The sequence below is a fragment of the Phoxinus phoxinus genome (genome assembly GCF_949152265.1).
Source record: "Phoxinus phoxinus genome assembly, chromosome: 16".
Taxonomy (NCBI): domain Eukaryota; kingdom Metazoa; phylum Chordata; class Actinopteri; order Cypriniformes; family Leuciscidae; genus Phoxinus; species Phoxinus phoxinus.
Genome location: NC_136891.1, coordinates 3,524,893 through 3,540,639, shown reverse-complemented (window position 1 = coordinate 3,540,639; position 15,747 = coordinate 3,524,893). Strand labels below are relative to the sequence as shown.

Genomic DNA, 15,747 nt, shown 5'->3' with positions numbered 1-15,747 from the left:
AGTTACCCACTACACCACATCACCAGATACTGTTCACCATACTAATAAGGAGATGCTTATAAACATGTACACTTACTATCTGGATGTCAGACGTAGTTTCTGAGGAAATGCTGGATGTCCCAGCGGTCTCTACTCCATCATGAATAACCGGAAATATGGGCACAATGGAAGCAGGTTCTGATCGGCTGTCTTGAGCATGGTCCTCTGACGGAGCCTCTGGGGTCTTCAAAATAAAAGCATCAAAATGTATTCAAACGCACAATATCGAACACAAACATATTTTATGTATATTAGTGCTGTCATATCAATTATTTGGCACGATACAGTATATATATATATATATATATATATATATATATATATATATATATGAAACGGTGTCAATCGCAGTTGGCCGGTAATATTTTTATGAATTCTAACAAAGCAATGTTGTGAGAATATGAACGTGAACAAACATGAACAAGCACGCAAATACTAAATTGAGCTCTTTCACGTCTTCTTGCGCTTGAAAATGCTCGTATTGGCGAGTATCCTCATGAAACACAGTCCGTTATGTCTTATGTCTCACAGTTATGTGTTGAGAAAGAAAATGCATACGTATCTGTATATTGGATCTGTGCAGTTATTTTACATTTGATTACTTTACTAAATTTCTATATCTGAAAAGTGTGAATTTGCATTGGTATCTAAAATTTTGGTGTCATAATATGGTGGGTAAAAAAATATTTATGGCCGGCAAATTTTATTAATTCGCCAGCCATTGAGAGGTGTGGCAAAAAGTTAGTTTTAGGCCACACACACTTATGTAAGAATTAATCAATTTGACAGCCCTAATATACAAATACAAAATAAACAATATTAATTATATTAATATTTAATATTTTAAATGTACAAATGTTATATAATATACATTTATATATTTTGCTTTTCAGGTTTGAACCGAACATACTAACCATTTCACAGCTGTTGATGTCTTCAAGACTGACAGACTGCACAATAATACGTGGCACAATCTGGGTGAAATTAAAGGGCAATACAAATATTATTGAGTGTTTTACCAGGAATACCACACATTTTGCCAAACAACTTATTGCAATTATTTTTCAATGTTTTATTATTATTCAATTTTAAATACAGATGAGACATATCTACAATAATGAACAATAAACTACCAAAACCAAATAGTTTTACAAACATACTGTGCCATGGTAATACTATGTTATGCATTTCTAATTCTAAAAATAATTAGTGAAGTATGTTAAGTCAGCAGGAGTTTTACCTGCTCAAAGGCAGGAGGAGGAGGTGGCTCTTTCTTCTCATCTTTCTTGGATAACAGAGACATGAACATCTTGGGGACTGGAGACACCAGAGCTTTCACTGGGGAGAAATAAGACGCAGCAAATCCTGAGAGACCTGCAGGGACACGGGTTTAAGAAGCGGCAGAAGAGAGGAAAAGCAGAGGAGAAAAGAGCAGGAAACCCATTAGAGCAAACAAGAGTGCAAAGCATAAATAAAGCATTAACAAAAATACAGAAGCAGACCAGCGCCTCCATCGGCTGAATAAAGCACTTAATGCCTTTTATCTGCTACCGTTTTACTTTATTTACATTTAACACAAAGCGCCATGCAGTGCCGAGTACATGCACAGACCAGCAGGTCAAAGACACATAATCAGCAGCCAGACATCTTGAAACCTAAGTTATCTGAAGAAATGTGGTGCTTGCTGACATGGTGCTAGAGAGGTGTAGCTGGTCGCTAGAGTGTTGCTAAGGTGTTCTGGCTGTTTTTTATTATGATGCTATGCTATGGTAGTGTAACCTCTGCTTCACCTGTAAAGGTGTGTGATGGATTTTAATAGATAAGATAGTAAACTAACCATGATTATAACATCTAAACCTTACTTCCCCTTTTAGGCCTAACAATCTAACACAATGAACTAAAACGTTCTGTTCTTTGAATATTGTGTCCATGGAAAACTCTGAAGTGCTGACCATGATGATATCAAAAAATATCCTGTCTGCATTATCTCATGACATATTGAGTAATCAACTGAACTCTTAACCCTTTTCTTTGTTTTTTTTCTGATGATTTGAGATCATTTATGCTTGCTTTTACAAATTGAACCAATCATATTGATAGAAGGTGATATGTTAAGTCATGAGTTAGTCACGATCTTATTGTTGTGTCAGTCTTTATCCTATAAAACCTGATGTATTATTCTTTTTGGGTGAGATTCTCTGAGAAATGCTCGAGAACCGGCCGTGATTGAAGCATTTTGAGGACATTTGCTGAAGTCTGTCTGTCCATTAAAGCTACACTGTGTAACTTTTTTAGTTTATTCTTAGCTAAAAACACTTAGTTCTTTCAAAAATATATGTGCTCATTAATGTATATTTACTTTGTTCAAGTAATAAAGTATTCTCGTGAGTGTATAATATGCCATTGAAAATACATACGGGTGAGGGGTTCGAATGTCGGTCGCCATGTTGCCCCTCCATCTTGAAAGTACATTAGCCAAAGAGGGACATACCCGTTAATTCAAGCTTCGCCTTTCGCGTCTCCGCAATTCACTGGCACCGGCCCTGTTTTTATTTTTTCCTTTCCCTCTACCTCTCCCTCTCCCTCTCCCTCGCACCTCCGTCACATCAACTGATCTCTGCTCACGGAGAAAATTATATAGCCTACAATGTAAACTTTGCCTTACGCTAGTGATGTCGAATAACAGAATAACGATAGCACTGATAAAAGTTACTTTACTAAGATTAGCTTGCATTCGTCTGGGAACCTGATAGCTGATGTTAGCAATGAAATGGTAAAAAAATAACGAAAACATAAAGCTATTATTCATTTTACATAGATGTCATAACCTATATGTTAACTGACAAATTAAATTACTGCAAATTATAATAGTTTCCTAAAGTAACATCATCACTTGAAGGAATACTCATGGACGAGGTCGAACTGGAAGCCATGTTAATCTTGGACTACATTGGCCACCGTAGGAGTTAAAACGAAATCGGAATTGAGAGGAACAGAAACTAATATTCACTGGATGGTCATATACCTTTTCACCGCTAGATGGGGGTAAAAATCACACAGTGTAGCTTTAAGTTAGAGTTAGGGGACCCAGAGAAACTAACGTCGACTGCAGACGTTCGGGGACTACGGTCAGGTGCAAAAAAGACAAATCTACCACAGGTGTCAGACAGCAGAGGGGAAGAGGACAGATACCTGGCTCTGAGTTTAGACTCTGTATTGATGATGGGTGAGATGTACTCTTTGGGGATGATGTAGGCACAGAAATCTCCAGCTGACCGTCCCAAACACCCTAAAGAAAGTCAAAGCACAGACACAAACCACCGGTAAACAAGCTGAACATCTGCATGGACAGGAAAAAATGATACAAATGACTAAAATGCAGAGTATACTTGATGTTCCTGAGTGACCAATTGTGAAAAATAGTGGCATATACTGTAAGTATTTACCAAACTGTGACACAAAACCACTATTTAAGCCGTTTTTTCCCCTCACTTTATAGTCTTGGCTGGTGGACAGATCTTTCCTGCTGCCAGAGAGCTGAAAAATAAACAGATCGGGTTTCACGTCTGGTTTAAGTTTAGCTGATTTACATGATGAATTTATGCTCAAAGGTGTAGTTCAGGTCTTACCCGGGGTATATTGGGTGAACTGAGGCAGCGTTTGGGAATCTTTCCTTTATCTCTCAGATGTTCCCTCACTGAAACCTCCTGAATGCACCAAAATACAAATACGACACATGTAAATGTACTTTATAGTATGTAGCAAAAACCAGAGCTTTTATGTTCTTATTTAGACATATATACCATTGATACAATACTGCATGTACATAATAAGTGTTGTATGGGTGGTATATATGCCTAAATAAGAATATAACAGCTCTGGGGACCATGACGCATGTCTGACCTGTCTGAGACGGTCCAGCGTGAGGATGTTGTCCACGGCTAACACACTCCGCAGGTATTTCTCAATGGCGGCTTCACTGTCGGTTCCTAGGTTGTCAGTGCTGGTGGCCAGTCGGGCGAGCATCTCCCTGTCCTCAGAGCCCTGCATGTCCTGTGAACACACACACACACACACACCAGTTTCTGTCACTCATGTACAAAAGTTTGGGTTTCAGAAAGGGTAAAAAAAAAAAACTTTTATTGAGCAAGGATGCATTAAATTGATAAAAAGTGACAGTAAAGAGACTTATAATGTTATAAAAGATTTTGATTTCCTGGATTTCAAATAAATGAAACCTATTTTCAACATTGGTAATAATCAGACATTTTTTTCAGCATCAAATCATCATCATATACTGATTTCTGAAGGATCATGTCGTGACACTGAAGCCTGGAGTAATGATGCTGAAAATACAGCTTTGATCACAGGAATAAATTACACTTTAAAATATAGTCAAATAGAAAACAATTATTTTAAATTGTAATAATATTTCACAATTGTAATGTTTTTACTGTATTTTTTATTAAATAAATGCAGCTTTGGTGAGCAGAAGAGACTTCTTTCAAAAACATAAAAAAACCTTACTGACCCCAAACTTATGAACAATAGCATATAGTCTAAAATATATAGTCTGGTCAAGAGACTGTTGGTCATGTGCTTCGCGTACCCCTGGGATATTGGAGACGATCTCAAACGTGACTCCACAGCCGTGAATTGAGCTGCGGGGAGACATCCTCCTAAACAGACTCTGAGCAAAACCCTGCAGGCCAGAGATCAGATCAATAAAAAGCAAAGCACAAAAATAACATCATCATTTATAGACATTATCATATGAACTGTCCCACCTGTCGTCCGGTGAGGTTCACACAGATGCGTTTGCGTAGGACCAGCTGCATTTGTGCGGGATGACTGAGCAGAACGACGATGCGGACGGTGAGGTAAACCCTCTGATCCGGCCCTGTTGCTCGATTTAGCTCCGGACTGTTGTGAGCGGTGCAGTCCCATGATGCCTCTGCCTTCACCTGCGAGGAGAGAGATGACTCGGACATCACAAATCAAAACTTTTTTTAAACACTTTTTTAATTCAAGCAAATACATTGCATCCAGATATGCAACGGTGTTTTCTTTTTAGATATTATAAGTGGTTCTAGGGCATTGCTAAGGTGTTCTAACATGTTGCTATGGTGTTCTGGATGGATGGTTGTTAGTGAGTTAAGGTGCTCTCAGTGTTTTTATGTTGCTGTGGTGTTCTGAGTGGTCACTGGGGAGTTGCTAAGGTGCTTTCAATGTTTTTGTCATTTTGCTATGGCATTTTGGATGGTTGCTAGGGAGTTTCAAAGGTGCTCTCAGTGTTTTTATGTTGCTGTGGTCTGGATGGTTGCTAAGGAGTTGCTACTGTACTCTCAGTATTTTTATGTTGCTGTGGTGTTTTGGATGGTTGCTAGGGAGTTGCTAAGGTGCTCTCAGTGTTTTTATGTTGCTGTGGTGTTTTGGATGGTTGCTAGGGAGTTGCTAAGGTGCTCTCAGTGTTTTTATGTCGCTGTGGTGTTCTGGATGGTTGCCAGGGAGTTGCTAAGGTGCTCTCGGTGTTTTTATGTTGCTGTGGTGTTCTGGATGGTTGCTAGGGAGTTGATAAGGTGCTCTCAGTGTTTTATGTAGTTTTGGATGGTTGCTAGGGAGTTGCTAAGGTGCTCTCAGTGTTTTTATGTTGCTGTGGTGTTCTGGATGGTTACTAGGGAGTTGATAAGGTGCTCTCAGTGTTTTATGTTGTTTTGGATGGTTGCTAGGGAGTTACTAAGGTGCTCTCAGTGTTTTTATGTTGCTGTGGTGTTCTAGATGGTTGCTAAGGAGTTGCTAATGTACTTGCAGTGTTTTTATGTTACTGTGGTGTTTTGGATAGTTGCTAGGGAGTTGCTAAGGTGCTCTCATTGTTTTTATGTTGCTGTGGTGTTCTGGATGGTTACTAGGGAGTTGCTAAGGTGGTCTCAGTGTTTTTATGTTGCTGTGGTGTTCTGGATGGTTGCTAAGGTGTTCTCTGTGTTTTTATGTTGCTGTAATGTTCTGGATGGTTGCTAGGGAGTTGCTAAGGTGCTCTCTGTGTTTTTATGTTGCTGTGGTGTTTTGGATGGTTGCTAGGGAGTTGCTAAGGTGCTCTCAGTGTTTTTATGTCGCTGTGGTGTTCTGGATGGTTGCCAGGGAGTTGCTAAGGTGCTCTCTGTGTTTTTATGTTGCTGTGGTGTTCTGGATGGTTGCTAAGGTGCTCAGTCTTTTTATCATGTTGCTATGGTGTTCTGGATGTTTTTCTCTTTTTTTGTTTATGTCCTTTTTCATTTGGAAATGCCTCAAACTAGAAGAGATTGTTTTAAATATCAGATGCATTATGATTGGCTGTAATATTGTGGCATATCAGTTTTAGCGAGGACAGGAAAAATGAGTTGACACTGGAAACTCCCGGTTGTATTTCACAGTGTGGGATATCATGATGCAGAATATTGCTCACCTCACTCTCGTGGTGTTTGACCATCTGTAAATCTATGAAATCATCTTTATCTTCTCTGTTCAGCACAGCATCCAGACCTCCAGCTAGAGGAGCCGACAGATGATCATAGAAGTCATCAGCTGTAGATGACAGACCAAACAAGTCAGGATGAGGATCGGGAGAAAAGATGAAAAGCTGAACCAGTGATGGAAAATAGTTTACTCAAAAGTCCCTGTGAGATTTTGTTCATATTGAAGTCATTTGACAGAATTCACATTTTCACAGCTCTCTGATGTCAGTTAATGGTCACATAACATCAGGGCTATTATTGTTAAACTAAATTAACAAAAATGTTCTTAATAAAGCGGAAATAAAATAAAATAAAATACAAATGATGAAAAACTAAATGTTAGAAACGTTCCCTGGGCAACTAACTAAAATACCGTAAGTATAAATTGAAGCACTAAAATGACTAACTGGAAATAAATAAAAACTAAAAGTGAACTCAAACTAAAATTATATAAAATACCTAATAAAAACTACAAATATTTACCGCTGAGGCCCAGGAAGATGACTGGGATGTGGTTCTCCATCCCTGGCACAGGAACCCTGCAGGAACGGGGGCCAGACAGTGACAAAAAGGCTCATGTGAAGAATCGGCACAACAACATTCCTATCAACCAATCAGATTGTTCGATTTTTTTGTTCTAGAACTTGAACTGTTAGGCTGTGACACACCAAGAACTGCAGCGACAAAAGCCGATTGTGTTGTAGTCTCACATCGGCTGCGTCTCGGACAACAAGCTGCGCTTGAACAAACCCAAAGGACTACACGCGCCTGTCAACTAGCATGTGCAGAACGGTGAGGAAAAGCCACTCAACATTTTCACTGGCCAGAATTTTGACATTGATACCATATTTTAATATGTGACCCTGGACCACAAAACCAGTCACATGGGTCAATTTTTTAAAATTGAGATTTATATATCATCTGAAAGCTGAATAAATAAGCTTTCCATTGATGTATGGTTTGTTATGATAGGACAATAATTGGCCAAGATCTGGAATCTGAGGGAGCAAAAAAACATCTAAACATTGAGAAAATCTCCTTTAAAGTTGTGCATTTATGTTCACGATTGTGCTGCATTCACTCACAAAAAAACATGTTTTACTGTATATACTTACAGTAGGAAATTTACTAAATATCTTCATGAAACATGATCTTTACTTAATATCCTAATGATTTTTGACATAAAAGAAAAATGATCATTTTGACCTGTGGTGGCAATTTTATGATATTGATTGATCTCTAGTAAAATATAGATGATTCAAAGAATGTCAGATATGTGTCTCTCACTTGTACTGAAATTTATGTATGTTTATACACCTGAAGTGAAGGAGCGAGACACTGGGAACGGCTGGGCAGAGGTCAGAGGTCATCTAGTTTGGGCGGGGGCTTAAGGGTCAACTAGTGATAAATTGTAGCAGTAATGGGTCCTTGGTCTGTGGAAAACTACTAGGAAGAGCAACTGAAGACCTTGAAATGGGTATAAAATGTGCGCAGCCCTCCCCTTCGGCGTCTCACTCACTTCACAGGGTAACTTCTGTGTGGTGACTGGGAACGTGTCTCTTACGCAGTGATGATGTATAAAAAATAATTTTTGCCACAACAGACCCATACAATGTATTGTTGGCTATTGCCACAGATATACCCGTGCGACTCCAGACTGGTTTTGTGATCCAGGGTCACATGATCTCATAATTTGTCAGCAGGTATATTAGGCTGCTGTCACTTTAAGACATGACGCACGGATCCATTATACTGTTACACACGCGTTTTATTTCTCTACTCTTTACGTTCACTTAAAACAATGGTTTACACGGGAATACTCGCCAAGACCTGCATTTTGACATTATTTTGTAAGTATTGACTGTTTAAGTGCAATAAGCAGCGAAAAATAAGAGAGGCGGCTTTATGTGCGCAGCGTGCACCAAAATCTGCGGGAATGAGTCACATCATGCACAATAAGCGCAATCCCACGCCGAAACTCAAGCCCTGCAACACCAACAATATTCATAATCCGGAGCAAATGAAACGAGTGTGTGAGGAAAGGCGGGTTTGTGTCACTTGCAGTGTTGGGAAAGTTCACTTTCTACATGAACTAGTTCAAAGTTCAGTTCACAAATTTTAAAATGAACTAGTTCATAGTTCTTTTTTTTCATGTTGCTGTGAGCTATTCTTTTTCAAAATGATTGCCACAGCCCATATAGAACCACAGCAATTATTTGATCAGTTTTAACACTGAAGCTGTGCGTCAGACGTTTCCCATCCTCACCGACCTCGTCATAAAACTGGTTTAAATGATCATACGACGCCTACATGCTGCTTTTTGTTTTGACTTTAGTGATGAGTCGTTCATGAATCCGTTCATTGCGTCTGTCACGTGACAAATGAATGAAAGACTCAGAAGGTAAAGTAATTATTTATGCTCCCTGTAAACGATTTTTGACTGCATTATAATGATTTAATAATTCAGAATATGATCAAGATTGCGTAAGCGGATGTGTTCGGGGAATTTGCCAGTTAATAGTATAACATTTAATGCCCCTTAAATGAACGAAATGACTCAGAAAAAAGATGAACGAGATCGAACAAGAGAGTCAGTCGACACTGGCGGTTGGTGTTGCCAGATTGGGTGTTTTTTCCGCTACATATTAAGGCCCGTTTACGGGGTGTTTTAGCCATTTTTTGCCTGGAAGGCTCTATAGAAATCTGGCACCCTATTGAACGAAGTTAAACTGAGAGAGCGTGCCGTTCACCATGTAAGGCTGGAGAAACTGGTTGGAGAGATAAACTGGTCTATGAAACAAAGGACCTTGCTGGAAATTAACATCTGACCTCCCCCATACAGTCTCACTCCCTCTCACGCCTAAAGACTCACACAAGAATATATATGTGGTTTAATGTGAATGATTATTATGTTTAGTATCATTTTAAATGTCTCAGAGTGAGTGGTACAAATGTCTCATTTCCAACTAAGTTAAACAAAACGAAATCAGGTTTTGAGAAGTTTAGAGAAACCGGCACACAAAGGAAGGTTGTCTCTAAGCAAATGGTCTCCTACCCCCAAAAGGTGTCAACTCTGAATGTAAATTCCCATTGTTAACATATGAAAGAGGTTTTGGCTATTTAATGGAGACTCCCAGCCAACATGTATTTATTCAGGTTGGGTTCGCATCTCTTCTTTATATTCATGTTTTGTATTGATTATCTTTGAATTGATTATACAATTGACCTGATACCTGATTTAATAAATTGTTACATTTGATTATTCAAACTGATTCTGACCTTGTTCATTTAATGGTTTAAAAGTAATAGTCAAACATTCGCTCACTATTAGTGATGTATAGATATTATCAAAACCTTTCATTTATGGAGTCAGATGAAATAACGAGTAAACACATATGAGAAATGTATTGCATTTAACCCAAATTACTTTGAGATGCTAGAAAGACAGAACGTGCAAGAAACCTTCCCCGTATAATTGGAAACCCTCATTGGACCAATATAGCGCGGCTTACAACCGACACCAGAATGAACGAGTTCACAGAAACGTTCATCAGGCAGTAATACAGTACGTTCAGTTCACGTTCGCCCAAAATATGAACGAGTTCAGGCACAACACTGGTCACTCGCTGTCGGAGAGATGAGAGAGAGATGTTTTGGTGAGTCACGACCCTTAGAAAGTGGTTATGGTTAGATACGGTTAGTCCTATGATGTCCTAGAACCATCAAAGCATAACATATGAACGTGGAAGAACTGAAGTGCATCTACCACTCCGCAGGGGCTCCTGGGATACCGCTGCCAGCAGAGGGCACCAGCACAGCGTTTCTCTCCTCGGTCAGTGTGAGACGGCACTCCAGCAGCTGCGACTCGCTCTCCACGTCCTCTTCTGACTTATCTACACACGTCAGAAGAAAGATCACTTCTCTCCTGTGTCCATCAGGGATGTCCCTGAATCTCGTACACAAGCGGAGACACGTTTGATGGGTTCCTACCTTGCTTGCCAACAAGTTTCTGGAGACGTTGGTCCAGATATTCCTGTCGTTCAGTGAGAGCCATGAGCCACTGAGCCCGGAGTCTCTCCAGATCAAACTCCTACAGGGAGAAGCATGCAGAAAACACACTGTTATATTATAAAATACAGTAAAAAACAGTAATATTGTGAAATTTTATTACAATTTAAAATAACTTTGGTATTTGATTATATTCTAAAATGCAAAGCTGAATTTTCAGCATCATTACTCCAGTCTTCAGAGTCACATGATCCTTCAGAAATCAGTATAATATGATGATTTGCTGCTCAAGAAACATTTATGATTATTATTATTATTATCAATGTTGAAAACAGCTTAATATTTCATTTTTCAGGATTCTTTGATGAATAGACAGTTCAAAACAACAGCATTTTTTTATATAAATATGTTGTAACATAATACATGTCTTTACTGTCACTTTTGACCAATTTAATGCATTCTTGCTGAAGTATTACTATACTATAAATATAAACAACACATTTATATATATATATATTAAAAAAAAAATCTTACAGACCACAATTATTTAGAAAAATAAGAGTTATAATAACGTAGCATCATTAACATACAACCATCTACATTTACGTATCAGCTCACATTTACATGATGACAGTGAAAACTCCACAAAGGTTCACAGAGGTTAGCCAATCATCACAGACATAATTTACATATATATAAAAAAAAGCCTGAAAATCATTACCTGATAACTGTCCACGTCTTTATCTCCCACCTTCAAAAATAAGACAGAAAAACTTTGAGTCACGATTCTGATGTTGATCGATTCAGATTCTGTTCTGAATAAGGAGGCGTGAGCCTGCGATCAGTAATTAGCATAAGACACGCCCATATAAGGGCTTTCAGCACCACGCTTCCTTTAGCTCTCAAACAATAAGAGCATGCATGGTGAACTCGGAGTAGAGCCAAGTGTGCAATTTTCAAAAGTAGTTTTATATAAGCCTCAATTACATGTGACCAGCTAAATTATTATGCAGAAATTGTCATTTTGGTTACATATTAAAGCATTAAACTGTTAAAGTTGTAAACTATTTACTATGTTATGCAAGTGGCATAACTATTAATAAAGGTGTATAATGGCATCAGTGCTATCATCATTAACCAAACTAAAACTATTTAAATTAACAAAAATGATCTTAAAGCTGAACTAAAATAAAATACAAATAAAAGATGAAAAACAAACCAAATGTCAGAAATACTTTCTCTGCAACTAACTAAAATAAGTTTAGACACTAAAATTACTAACTGGAAATAAATAAAAACTAATACATACACACACATATTCATGTTTTTGTGTGTGTTTATATATATATATATATATATATATATGTGCGTGTGTGTGTGTATATATAATAAATCAATATAAAAAATACCTAATAAAAATTACAAAAGCACAACTTAAGCCAAAATAATAAACATTAAAGAAGATGTAAAAATAAAAGCTAATTCAACATATTAAAGGGGTCATGACATGAGAAACCAAATTTGCCTTGATCTTTTGGTATATAAGAGGTCTTTGTACCATTAAAACGTCCTGCAAGTTTCATAGCTTAAGACGTCCTCCCCATTATAAACGAATCATTTATTTAATCAAGCTCTAAATACAGCTCGTTCTGGATCCATGGTGAGAAGTGACGTCACGGTGCGAAGTGACGTACCAGCGTTTGCATATAGACCGCCTCCAGCACAAGACAGCTACGCTTTAAGCGCAAGACACCTACGCTCATTTCATATCGTTGTCGCGCCCGCGCGCCGCGCGCCTCACAAGTGTTCAGTCGACGGACAGCGAGTGGGTCTGTGTACAGGGAAATGACGATGCCGCAGATGTGCTGTTCCTGGCTGTGGACAAACAACATCTTTGAATACGCTGCGAAAGATCCAGTCGTCAGGGAAAAATGGATGCACTTTATTTTTTGCAGACGTCTCAGTCACGGCAGTGTTAGTTTAAGCGTGTGTTCTATACATGTGAAGGATGACGGTTTTGAGCTTTGCCAGAAAACTGTTGCTCAAAGATAAGTCCGTGCCGACTGTTCTGGGCTCAACATCGACGACGCAAACTGTAAGTAATGTATTTAAAACTTTAAACTACTTTTTAAATACGCTGAAAGATCCAGTCGTCAGGGAAAAAAATGGATGCACTTTATTTTTTGCGGACGTCCCAGTCACGGCAGTGTTAGTTTAAGCGTTTGTTCTTTACATTTAAGGATGACTGTTTTGAGGAAAAAATCCCAATATGATGCTTGGCTTTGCCAGAAAACTGTTGCTCAAAGATAAGTCCGTGCCGAATATTCTGGGCTCAACAACGACGACGCAAACTTACTTTTTACCATGGCTAATATAAACACATTTGTATAAGAGAATCTTGAAAATATGTCGCCTTTCTAGTAGGCCTACATGTGATAGAAAATTAAAAATGTTGCCTTTATCAATGCTGCATCTTCAAATATGGCCTGTGCATGCATTTTTGTCCGTGGTACACCCTATCATTTCATTGGAATTAGTTAAATAATGTTAAACTGTTAGCAAATTAGGCTATATGATAATTATGCAACAATAATCTGTTTTCAAGTGTCTCGGGTTAATTTTTTTTTATTAATTCAAAATAGTTTCACTTTCCATGTGGACACGGGCTGAATAGTTTCACTTTCCATGTGGACACGGGCTGATCCAGTCTTCGTTGTTGTGGTGATCGTTCATTTTCCTCTGATTCTGGCTCAAACATAATAAGGTTTTATCATTGCAAGAGCCATCGCTTCGCATGCATCACCCGCTATTAAACAGTTACGCCGAATCCGCAAACGTTCTGGCTGGGGGCGTTAATAATTGATGCATAGGCACTGACGTTAGCCAATCATAACAGTGGGCGTTAACACTAAACTCTTAAAGGGGAAACACCCCCAAAACAGACTGTTTGAATCAGAGGATGAGAAACAGGGTGGGAAAAGGTCATAAATCACTAAATTTTTAAAGTTTTTGGTAAAAAAAACTATAGTAATACTATATTTGCACCTAAGGGAACATAATAATGAAATAAAAAAAACCATGTCATGACCCCTTTAATAAAATATATAATAAGATATAAATAATACTGAAATAAAACAGAACGGATAACTTTCTTTACATATTAAGTGTTAAAATATTAAATTAAATGATACAATAAGGTTTATTATAGGGTAACTGTCACTTCATGTACAAAAAAAAGAAATAAAAAAAAAATCTTAATGCATTACATGTTTTTGAGGTTATCTGCTATTTTAATGTACGTCTGGTTTGAGTTGGTTCAAACATTTTAATCAATTGAAGTGCCTTGTAAGTGAATTAAGATTTATGTGTGAAAACATTTCACACCCAGATTTGGTGAATGAGAAAAGACAGTAAAGAAGAGTTTCTTCACCCTCTGGGTCTCTGTGCTTCTGCCAGGTCGAGTCTGATGGACCTCCACATTCCCGATGGAGACGTTGATCACAGACTCGGTGATCAGAGGCATGGTGCCGGAGTCCTGGACCGAACGAACCTCCACCTGAACACGCCTGGACTGACCCTGCCACACATTCATGAACTGCATCAGGACACACTGCATCATAGGTCAGATCATGAAGCTCTACATCTTGTCACTCTCATTGAAGGAACACGCTGACTTTTTGGGACTTTACAAATAACAAGGTCACATGAGACACAGCCATCTTCTAACCGTATACATACTGGGAACTATATTCTGAGAATATAGTTCCCAGTATGTATACGGTTAGAAGATGGCTGTGTCTCATGTGACCTTGTTATTTATACAGGCTGTGACTATACAAATCACAACATGTAAATAGGAAAATGTTGGCATTATTTTGTCACTTATTGGGAGCAGTATGCTAGCTGGAGCCATTTACCTCCAGTCTTTGTGCTAAGCTAGGCTAGCGGTGGGTGCGTCAGATAGAGTTACGGCACGCACGGAGATGAAAAGGGTGTGTATGGACTTATCTAACTCTGGGGGATACAGGGAATAAGCCCTTAAAAATCGGCGTGTTCCTTTAACATCCACACAGACCTGTTTAAGCTGAAAGATTCCTCCTGAGCAGATGTCCTTCGCTGGCTGAACCTCCACCGGCACAAAGTCTCCAGCATCGTTCAGCTCCAGGATCTGCACCCAGAGCTCCAGCCTGCGGGTCACTTCACTCCACCTGCACACAGGACCACAGAAAACACCATTGCAGTTACAAAGCGGGTCAGAGAGCATGGAAAATGGTAGAGATGCACCGATTGATCGGCTGGTGACCGGAATTGGACGATTATCACGTGATCGGCCATGACCTGCGACCGGCCGGTCAGTCACTCTGACATATGCCGATTTTATGCCGGTCAAATGCACTCGGCCGCCACATGATTAATATCGCGCAACATCAGCATCACAAATACACATGTAGGACACCTCGTGAATTATGGCCGTTTCACACCGCATCGGTCGTTTTTCCGATGCTTTTCATCAGCTCAAGAACCCTAGTTTGGGAAACCCACGATCATCTGTATGCACATTATGTTTCATAGGTATCATAGAGGCAGGTGTACCTCTCTCTGAGAGAGCGAGTCTTCGCCTGAATCACTCCAAGGTCCCAGAGAGCCAGATTCCTGCGCGGGTTTGCCTGTTTGTGACCAAAGACCTCAACAGCCACGGCTCCCTCCATCAGGAACTCCAGGAAGTCTTCGGTTACGGACACTTCCAGATTCTACAGATGCGGACAGAGATGATGACTAACACAGTTTGTACATAAAAGGAAAAAAACAAGAGAGAAAAAAGATAGAGGACAACATGTTTTACTGTGATGTGATAGAGCTCAGCAGGGATGACGTATTTTTGTCCCTCGAGCAAATGAAACAAGTGAGTGAGGAGAGGCGGGTTTGTGAGAGAGAGTGAGAGAGAGTGTGTGAGAGAGAGAGAGAGAGAGAGAGAGAGAGAGAGAGAGAGAGAGAGAGAGAGAGAGAGAGAGTAATCACTACATTGCACTTAGTTTATAATTTCAGGAGCCTACAAGACTACAATTGAAAAATGTATAATGTATATGTTATATATAAAATTCAACCCGCCAAAGTGGCTAGTTAATGTCTACTACTATATAGTTTTACCACGCCATCTAGATAGTCAGCTTGTGAACAATTCTGCCATTTTGGTCAAACACAGGCTATT

General features: G+C 39.0%; 1 protein-coding gene across 5 annotated transcripts in view; it reads right to left on the bottom strand.

Moving 5' to 3' along the window:
* kif13bb (kinesin family member 13Bb) overlaps positions 1-15,747 on the bottom strand; it is a 48,766-nt gene that overhangs the window by 5,044 nt on the left and 27,975 nt on the right. For 3 of the 5 annotated variants that reach the window (XM_079639573.1, XM_079639574.1, XM_079639577.1), the window contains 17 exons: positions 15,132-15,289; positions 14,614-14,746; positions 13,969-14,115; positions 11,260-11,289; positions 10,521-10,620; positions 10,297-10,423; positions 7,014-7,069; positions 6,482-6,600; positions 4,827-5,003; positions 4,649-4,741; positions 3,943-4,092; positions 3,669-3,746; positions 3,532-3,576; positions 3,232-3,328; positions 1,280-1,413; positions 954-1,013; positions 77-223 (listed from right to left, as the gene is read on the bottom strand). In XM_079639573.1, the coding sequence (XP_079495699.1) occupies positions 77-223; positions 954-1,013; positions 1,280-1,413; positions 3,232-3,328; positions 3,532-3,576; positions 3,669-3,746; positions 3,943-4,092; positions 4,649-4,741; positions 4,827-5,003; positions 6,482-6,600; positions 7,014-7,069; positions 10,297-10,423; positions 10,521-10,620; positions 11,260-11,289; positions 13,969-14,115; positions 14,614-14,746; positions 15,132-15,289 (1,851 nt within the window). The remainder of the gene's footprint in view (positions 1-76; positions 224-953; positions 1,014-1,279; positions 1,414-3,231; positions 3,329-3,531; positions 3,577-3,668; positions 3,747-3,942; positions 4,093-4,648; positions 4,742-4,826; positions 5,004-6,481; positions 6,601-7,013; positions 7,070-10,296; positions 10,424-10,520; positions 10,621-11,259; positions 11,290-13,968; positions 14,116-14,613; positions 14,747-15,131; positions 15,290-15,747) is intronic. The other 2 variants (XM_079639576.1, XM_079639575.1) reach the window with 1 other exon arrangement.